Here is a 10,313-nt window from a genome sequence, read left to right as displayed (position 1 = left end):
AAAACTACCCCTTGTTGCCTTTGATTGACTTAAAGACAAGTAGGAAGGATGAGTAGCATACACTGACATGTAAAAACTTTCATTCATTCCAGGACCACTCGGATGCAATCACAAGCTTTTGAAGGAATTATCGCCACTGCTGTTGAGTGCTGCTGGTGGTGATGGTATTGTTGCTGTCGTTGGCGGCGCTATCATTAGTGAGAGGTTTTTTTCTGTTGCTGCTGTCCACGCTGAACGTTGCTTGTGGTGTGAAAACACCTGGCTTGGAATAAGGTGCGCATCTATATGGATACGACAAAGTGTCATTCGGTGGAACATCTCCATACATGTGCTGATGGATCTGTATCGAAACTCTATCGATATGTGTTATCGGGTAGCGATTTTATGTCAGCAATCTTGCTCGCGTCATTTAAAGGCCAAATCGTCAAGTTGGTAGCGTCCATGACATACGAAGTATTATTGCGGAGAGGTGTTTTGGAGATAAAGAACCTAATGTTCATGGATGAAAGCATCATGGACATCGAATGCCGTGTCTTCGCTTTGCCGAGTCTCCGCCATACCACTAAGGCCTATACAGTGCCAGATAGAATACGGTGTGCCATTACTATCATTCAGCTACATCGCACAGGGTTACGTCCACTTTTGTTTGCAGTTTGGGCATGAATATCGACGTACTTTGAGCAACCAAAAAATAAAAAATAAAAAAGTAAAAAGACATATCTAATCTCGTTGAAAAAATGCATGAATACTAATCGTCCATTATCGTTATATACAAAACTGACTAAAAAGGGGAGAAAATAATAAAAAACAGCATCAATCCGTCCACTATGTGGGTTTGAACACGATATAGGGTAACAGGGGCTGATTAGATAGGAAGATTCAAAGGAAAAAGAGAATTCATGGGAAAGGAAAGGATCGACAGAAAGAGGAGAGAGAGAAAAAAAAATGTCCAGCGGAACGAGCTGTGAAGATGTGCGAGTCCCTTTCTCGCTCTCTCGCTGCAACGTCATGGAGCTTATCATCAGAGGGAGGTCTTCCAACTCGTCGATGTGATCGGCAATCCGTGGCTCGAACACAAGACGGCTCGGCCCACACGGCGAGTCAGGGTCAGTGGTCTTCGCACACGATCTTGGAGCCGACCAGAAAGTACTTGTCGCCGACGCAGAAGTGCTTGTCGCACTGCGAACACTTGAAGCACTCGAGGTGATAGCGGCACTCGGCCGACGTCGTCATGACCAGCTCGTAGGCGGGGATGGACCGGTTGCACGCCGAGCACACGCCGCTGGGCGCGAACAGTCTGAGTGAACGAGAGACAAGGTGCAAAATGGTTTTAAGTTCCCCTGGACATGATCATTATGATTGGATCTTGCTACCGAGCAATACTTCAGAGCCTTCCCTTTGAACTTCGTCTAGAGTAGGCCCTACGTTGGTTCAGCAGGAAGAAAGATTGAAATTGTAAAGTCTAATAATTTCAAAGGAATGTTACATATTCTGAACATTTTAACGACCTTTTCGTGTCACGTAGACACGGCGCATCAGCTGTCTTTATGATGCACACAAAATAATAATCGCAGACTTATATCATTAGGGTTTTGCTTCGAGCGAACTGTCGGTAGTAATGTGCTAGCATCTGCCAAAAGGGGGCGCTAGTAGCGTCACTACGACAGTGCCGTAATACGGCACTGCACTACGAGGGGCATTTTTCGCTTTCAAACAATCCGAGCTCACAGTAGTGCCTCGTGTCATCCCAATTCTTTGCTTCGATTCTGCATGGGATCCAGACACTGCGTAAGCGTTGATTTCGTCAGAAGGAAGAAGGACAAAGAAAAGCAGCAGTTGCCGAAAAATAAGAAAAAGGGAATAAACCAATCAAGCAGGGAAGATGCAGAAAACATGCCGCAAAAGGAGAAGAAGAAGAGGAGGAGAAAGAGGAGAAGAGGAAGAGGAAGAGGAGGAAGAAGAAAGAAAGAAATAAAGAAAGAGAAAGAGAAAGGAATAAGAGGAAAATAAGAAGACGAAGATGCTGATAAAGTAAGGAGGAGAAAAAAAAAACCTTAAAAAAGTATGAGCATTAGAGACTATGAAAGAGAATGAAATATGATAGGAAAAAAAGAGCGATGAAATCAAGTAAACTATCTTACATTCATTCATTCATTTAAGCGTGTGGCACAATATGCCTGGTTGATGCAGTATGCTGACTATTGCTTGTCACCTGGGGTTAACCACGAAGGGTCGACAGCATTCGCCAGTTTTCTTGCGTGGTTGGGTACGGGGATCATTTACCGACACCCTGCTCTTTGCGATGAATGAATGAATATGAAACACAGAAAAGGAGATAATATTAGCAAAGTATATACCTGAGATAGTCCCTTTTGCACAGCTTACGACCCAGCTTGGTGTACATGTGGCAGTCCACCTCCCCGAGTCGACACTGGCAGAGGTCGCAAGACAGGCAGTCCTCGTGCCAGTACTTGTCCATGGCTCGAAGGAAGTAGCGCTCCCTGATCGATTCCTTGCAGCCGTGGCACTCGAGGTGCGACGGGTTGACGTTCAGTACCTCATCGACCGTTTCGCTGCGGGGGAATCGAAGAGGAGATGGAGATATTGACTCGACACGAAAATAAAAAGATAAGAGTAGAGTTGCGCTCAGGTTTGGTTGCGTATATAAATTGATGAAAGAAAGTATAGTTGCATCACGCTTTCAAACTCAAGATATCCGACATACTTTCAATAGACCAGTTCGCAGTTAGCGATGGTTCAAATTACTCAGAATTTCAAATCATCAGTTTCAATTTTTCAATTTCAATTTCATTTTTATTTCTTTTAATTTCTCGACAATTGCATATATACATATCACTTTCTTTGGTATCAGAAAATAAGGTAAGCCAATCATGTGAAGTGAAATGAGTTACAATAATTGTGTTGAAACAGATAAGTCGGGCCTAGTAAAACTGGATATCACCCACTTACATAATCCAATTTGCTTTTCTTTAACGGTTAAACTCCCTTGAATGTGCAGAAATGTGCAAGAAATCGTTCAGTCGCTGTCCACTTCATTGGTCATTACTGCTCTGTCTCATTTTGTCCTTGTTTTTAATGTCCTTAAACTGCTCATGCGCAGAATGTAACTCCAAACTGGCTGGTTTTAATGGAGAAGCACTCTTTGAAATAAAAAAAAAAATGTACCTGAGATAAAACAATGCAAAGCGAACCCCCTCCGAGGCTGATATCGGTATGTGTATTCATAAACTGAAGATGACTCACACTCTCTAAATATAAGAACCAATGGGGAAGTCGAGAGGTGATGACGTCATCACCCTTCAGATTTGCATAATTATGTAACTGTGACTTTATAGATATTCGTGACGACATGATATATTCCAAGTTTCTCTCATTTCTTTAATTTCAAGAACACCTTTGGTATTAAGTTTATACAACTGTACTGTTTTGACCGAAGTTGTCCTGTGCGCAGAGGGGCGTTTCCTGTCATCCTGTAGAAGTGCATGGCTTTCGTTATCTTTTTTTCTTCATCTATACTCCCTTTGCCTTTAGCTATTAGAAGTGAAAGTAATCGTTGGATTTCCTTTCAATTTTATTATATTCAAATACTATCATGGACACCTCAAGTCACCAGCAAGGAACGTATAATAATGTAAGCTCATTTTATATACCTCAGCTTGGAATCTGAATGTGCAGAGGTATATTGAATAGGGTAATGTGATATTCACAGCTTGAATTGTGATTGGTTGGATAAACATCATGTGACCCTTATTGTTTCACTATAGTATTGATCCGTGGTGCACTGACCTTGACTATTTCATGGGGGAAATCAGTGTAATGGATACACTTCATTTACTATACCAAAATGATGAAGACATTGTCATGTACTAACTGGACTATACCAGGGATCCGCTTCATGAAAGCCTTATGAGAAACCCCTGGGGTACGTACGTTTCACGAAATCATCACATAAAAGTCTTTACATAAATCCCGGATTTAGTCGTTCATACGTAGCTAGAGAAACTGTCACAAAGAAGCAAAATCCATTTCATGAAGTCTCTCATATAAAGTGTGCCTTATGAGCGAAAAGTCTATAAATCGACTTTCATGAAACGGAGCCCAGACGCTACAATCTAGTAACACACATTCGAGATGCCTTATTCATGTAATAAGAATAAGGTGCAAGAAAATTGTCATTAGAGACTGTCGGGAGTGTGTACCGGTACATTTTGTCTGCAGCCCCGAAGTAAATTTCAGAGTCGAACTTCTATTATTTTTTTTCTTCTTTTCTCGGTCATATTTCATCGCAGCATGACGCTATACATGGGTGCATCAGGGCCCCATTTCATAAGAGATGTTAGGATAGCAACTATTGCTGGAATGCCAACTTCCAATAGCAACAGCCAATCAAGAAGTTGGATTCTTGTCGTTACCATGACAATGATCATTCCAGCAAGAGTTGCTATCATATCAACTGTTTATGAAATGGGGCCCAGATAATGTGTCTGTCCTGGTAGGATATAGGCCTACGCGTTTACAACCAAAAGAGATACCTAGAATTTATGGGTATGACGCAATTTCAGGGAAATACTTCCAGCTAAGCTGTTTGTGCGTCACTGGATGAAGAAGACGTAATTTTTCTGTGAAATATCATACGATATAACTATAGAGTTAGCCTTGCACATGATAGGGCAGATCAATATTGAGGCAGGATCTAGGAGCCAGGGAGGGCGTGTTGAGCGTGCTGTATCATCGCAGCACAACTCAATCTATTGTGTTACTCGGGAGCAGCTATCCAGGCTCGTGGCTATCAACACACACGGGGGAAAAAATGGGCGGAGGCCTTCTTCAAGCGTAATCACTTCAAGATGGAACCTCTCTGCGCCGGAAGTTGAAGGGCCTATCTCGGAAATTACGAGTCTGACGTCCTAATTAGATGTCGATGGGGTTTTTGTGACGTCATCCCTGACCCTATGGGTCAAGTGCATCCTATGTCCCCTCCATTGTGTACGACGAGTGTTGCGTGTGTTCACCTGGCCCGGATTGCCTGAGAAGGGATAGAGTACGAATTCAGGTGAAAGTCACATTCAGGTCGATCAAGGAGATCACCATGGATACGTGATGTAAACAGTATTAAAGAATAGTCTTGCGACGATCTCATTCTGAGACCTTCGGAGGGACAAAACGTGTGGGAACGCCAACACTGACCTTGCGACAAAAACACGGTCTCAGTTTGATACCTGGAAACAGGGTCTCTGACCAAGGCAATATATCATGTGGGACCTAAACATCCACTTACATCTTTTGTAGCTGGTCTTGTCAGCAAGATTTTGTGTCAGAACAGCAGATCACCATTTTGAGAGTGACCGTTATCCCCCCCCCCCCCCCCATCCGATTCCTGGCTAAAATCTAGCCCCGTGTCCAGCCATGTGGACATTGCCTCTTTTCCATAAAACCCTTAGATGTAGATAATTCCCAGCAAGAACTCGTGTCACCCAATGTATTATGCCGGTTAGGTGAGATGACCTTTTGACTTCCGATAAGACTTTAATTAGTTTCAGTGTTATGACTGTCATTAGAATAAATGTATTTTTTTTTTGTCATCATTGCATTCTAATCAGCCTCTCCATTTTCAGAACATTTATTTGAGTGAAGCGAAGAACTTGTGAAAAGAGATTCATATTCCACACACTATCTCAATGCTGGAAATTGATTTATCTGAACTGGATTGAATCCACAGCCAAGTTCAGCTTTTCGGCCTGCGCTCTAATACGGAGATACCTTGGCCTATCTGCCACAGAACATTGATAGTAGTGTTACATAAAAAAAAAAAACCCGCACAAACAGTAACAAAACTCTTTCACACTGGTACTGCCACATGGTCACGTGAAACTTGTACATATCTGCTGCAGTCGCGTTTTAGGGCTCACACCTGTAAATAAAATGGAATGTCCCACACCCCTTCACAAATTCGTATCGGTTAAAATAAATGAATAAAAAAATAATTAAACATCAATAATGCAGTTTGGCATATAACTGAATAGCTGCAGATATTGAGTATGAATTCCTCTACAAACTGCATTTTGGTTGGAAGATGAAAGCTTTTCTCATGGAATTTGAAGGGACTATATTTCGCTGGGTGCATGTACAGAAAATAGATGATTTTTTTTTTTAGTGAAAAGAACTCGTAGTCTGGCTTTGCGGACCCTTGGACAGAGTTTGAGCCGAAGAACCCGCCTTGACAGGGTATAGCTAACTTATCCAGGTTAGTGAAGACGAAACACCTCATTTCTCCTAGCTATTTTACAGAATTTTTTGAATTTTTAATTTTAACACACGTCTCTACGGGGAATTATCTACCCGAGTGAGCCCTTTAGGACACACACAAACGGCTACAGACTGATCATGTGGGACAAGCATGCGATGTCAGGCTGGTATCATACAAATTACATTGTGCAAATATTTGCGTGCAAACATTGTGTGTTTGTGTGTGCGTCTGTATGTGTTTTTGCGAGTGCCTGCTATCTTATCTTATGTCGTGATTAATTTGACAGAAGACAACCACTTCACTGTTCAACCATTTCGCAAAGTAATTATTCCTCGATAAAACAAGCTAAGAATGGCTTAATCAGCTTTGCTCCTTCCTTGTCTAACAATGTCATAATGCCTGCTGCTTTATCTACGAACTGTATACGCGATGCGACGGCAAAATTATGAAGGGCCCTTATAATAGACGCATTAATTAGCTACAGAACAAGGCTGTACCATTCAACTCCAAGGTTTATTTATCTCGGCGAATGACCAGATGTATTCAGCTACGTTGCACCCTACCCTCTGCATTTTCCTTCATTTTTGGCCACATTATTTTTTTTTCCCTGACGGCCGGTGCCTTGCCATGCTTCTTGTGCTAAATACGTTTGTTGTTTGGTTTAAATCATTCAAACAAAGAAGTAAATATATACAAAAATGCAACAAATTCTAACTTTGCAAACCTACTGAGTTCTTGATTTTGCAGGTAACACAATTGTCATTTATTTAATTGCGTTTATTCTGTACACTCAAGCCTCAAATTCGTTTCTTTCGCTAAAGTTTCTGTGGAAGCTGCGTGCACTAAGCAGCTGTGATGCCAAAAGCCACCCGAAACATCGCCGACAAATTGGAGACCGAAGTGCGACTTTCTTTCATTGCAAAAGACTGCTGGAGCACGTCAAACTGTGCATCTATAAAATTGGGGAGTTCAGCAATATTCATCAGTGACGTAGTAAAGTTGTACCAACAGTTCATATAGGCCTACAGACTGACAATAATCAGCTGTTTCTCAGGCCAAAATGTCTCCTCTGTCAAATTTGTCCTTGACCAATGACCGGGTGTGTATTGTTTTCAAGAGAGCCTTTGCTTGAACTATGAAGCTCAGATCGTTTTACCCCACATGGAATCTAGTAGCTATAGTAGGTGATAACAATTACTATACGGACAAGGTGATTTTGTTCTCGTGTCATGAAAAGTACTCTCCGGTAGGGTTAAAAGGAAATTCATCTCATGTTTAACTTGCCGTTATTAGATAAGATAAAATCAAGCGAACGGACCAATGAACGTTTGTGAAAAAGATGAAAAAACAAACAAACAAACAAACGCGATAGTCCCGCGTTTCAACATTTCTCATGTTTTTACTGAACAATGTCGTCGGTCAAAGTATAGCACGGTATAGTCGTGAGATAATGAGAGTATCACCGAACCAAGACTTCAAATGATTTATGAATTAATTAGAATATTGATTTAGACTCTATAACTTTTGAATTGATTCAAAATTTAAGGTCTTATAAACTCTGAAAGTCACTAATGTGAAGTCGTTTAAATACTTTGCAAATGTGAATTATTGACATTAAATGTTCGTGATGTTCAAAAAAGAAAGAAAGAAAGAAAGGAAAACGCTGCCTATTGTCAGACGGAACCAACGGGTGAATTTATATCCGTGAAGTTGTACAGTGTATTATCATTGCGGGTGCGAAGTCATCACACTGCACGTGATTTTAGGCCACAATTAGTTTTCCCCTCTCCCATCCCCTCCCCACCCCCCCTCTCTATTTCTTGTAATGTTTTGTGTCGGACGGACCTACGTATGTCTACAGCTCAAACACTGGCACTGTTGACTCTCAGTAGTTCTGGCAAACTGAGTGGAGAGGAGGTGAGGAGCTGGAGGGCTGAATATTGATTTATAATTATATATTCTATTTCTTAATCTTCATTTTAAAATGATTATAAGTTACTCTTATAATAATATAATATTAATAAGGTCTAATTTATCCAGGGTATAGCTTCTTCGGTGTTGCCACTGTCTTAGGTCCCTGCCGTTATTATCACCCTACCGTTGCCAGGTACCCATTTATACACCTGGGTCGAGAGGGCATTGTGGGTAAAACATCTTGTCCAAGCTAACGCCAGCAATGGGTGGGATTCGAACTCGGGTCCGATGCTCCGGTCTTATTTTCTCAAAGGACTTATATGGTTAGGATTAGGGTTGTGATAGGGGCTTAGGTTCATGTGAGGATTAGGATTAGGGATAGGGTTATATTTGTGGGTAGGTTTTATGTTTGGCGTAGCGGGCAGATATTCCATGGGAGCAATATCACTGGAGCAAAATCATGTCATGGGACCATACCAGAAACCCGTGGGTAAGTCATCTCGTCCATGGACGCGCGCGAGATGCAGAACAATGATCTCAGCTGCCCACGAGTCTACATACAAAGAGCCTTTTCACTCTACCATGTCAGGCGCTATAATTGTGATACAGAATCGTCCTCGCGGTTACCTTTCATGAATGTAACACTTTTTTTTTGGGGGGGGGGGGAGGGGGAGGGGAGGGGAGGGGGAGGGAGGGGGAGGAGGCACATTTTCTTCTACCGTCATAGTGTCACTTCAATAGTGGCATTACTTTAAGTACTCGAGCAAAGAAATTGAAAATAAGTATGATAGGCCTATCCCGAAGCGTCTGATACAAACGTAATCAAGACGCATTGGCGAACTTGCAAAGTGGAAACACTGGACAGATTTGGCAAGTATTTTCATTGAAGCTGGGCTACCTGTATAATCCAATTAATGTTAGATAAACATACAGGCTTGCTACTACCACCTAATGAATCACGGTTTTTGAAGCTGCATCTATAGCGTACAGATGTTGACAAGTTATCGCCTCTGCCTTTTCCATTTATGATCACAATCTGCCGATGTATGTTCACCACCTATTGTCACAGAATGGCATAACCATGGAGCTACAGCAGACGATTACACAGAGCGATAGGTCGTTAATTCAATTTACGATAATTAGTCATAATTAGTCCCGGGTTTGTCGGTCTACCTAAGCCAAACACACCTAAAACGTTGACTTCCGATGCATGGATATAATATAATGAGGTAGAAGAATGATCACAGCTATTACTTGTCGTATGATTACTGTTCATCTACGAAACTGAAACGAAAATTTGCCGTGTTCATAAAGAGACTGTCGTAGAATTAAACTGGCAACCTAGTTTGATTTTCCCTAGCTTTCTGTTTACAGCTTTTGCTTCTGTCGTCGTATAGTAGTATTAGTAACAATCCTAAATCGCGACAGTCGAATGTAGCTCAGAAACAGCCTCTATAAGACCATGACTGCACCCATAAATATTATTTTGCAACAAGCGTCACTCTTTCAGCTTCAGAGTTAGTATGAGCTGTCTATGTGGTAATCGCGTAGCATGTTATTCCGTGGAAGGCCCACATGCACCTGTTTGCGGGAACTTTTGCACCGCCACTTACCCGTTGGAGTCCGTCTGCCGCTCGTACAGCTGTCCCTCCACATCTCGCCTCACGGACACGACCTTTTCTTTCCCCATGGTAACCCAGTATTCGGACCTAGCTGCGGTGGCAATGTCGAGCTATTGGTTACTACACTCCTGACAGTCTGGAATCAGAATTTATCGGACGACACGACGTCGAGCCTCGAGCCGAGGTCTGGGACGAAACCAGAATCGAAAAGTTTTTTGAACAGTTCGAAAATTTTCGCCGCGGTGCCTTTTGAACGTACGCGTGGTCGATCACAGACAATGGGATCGCGACATGAAGAAGTGCCGTAGTATCGCGTGTGTGCTAGTAATATGCGCGTGGAAGGCAGAACTTTACCCACGTTCCGTTCACAGCGCAGACAAGTTGGCACGCGACACTGTATTAGCATACCAACACACTCTCCCTCTCTCGCTCCAACATCACACTCCAAGCATGGACACACAAACTGCCTGGCCTATGATCTGAGCGCTCTCTGGAGTTTTTCCTCTTGA

General features: G+C 42.3%; 1 protein-coding gene across 1 annotated transcript; it reads right to left on the bottom strand.

Annotated features, from left to right (window-relative positions):
• Nucleotides 1-1,107: 1,107 nt before the first annotated feature.
• Nucleotides 1,108-10,013, bottom strand: LOC139734623 (rhombotin-2-like). The gene is made up of 3 exons (XM_071645406.1): nt 9,796-10,013; nt 2,358-2,573; nt 1,108-1,297 (listed from the first exon to the last, which is right to left on the bottom strand). The coding sequence occupies exons 1-3, from the start codon at nt 9,870-9,872 to the stop codon at nt 1,108-1,110; spliced, it is 483 nt and encodes a 160-aa protein (XP_071501507.1). The 5' UTR covers nt 9,873-10,013.
• Between the last annotated feature and the right edge of the window lie 300 nt (nt 10,014-10,313).

Source organism: Diadema antillarum, unplaced genomic scaffold, assembly GCF_040938485.1.
Source record: "Diadema antillarum isolate AM-2024a unplaced genomic scaffold, OU_Dant_1.0 seq00000536_RagTag, whole genome shotgun sequence".
In the NCBI taxonomy this organism is placed as follows: Eukaryota; Metazoa; Echinodermata; class Echinoidea; order Diadematoida; family Diadematidae; genus Diadema; species Diadema antillarum.
This window is presented reverse-complemented; position numbering and strand designations above follow the sequence as displayed.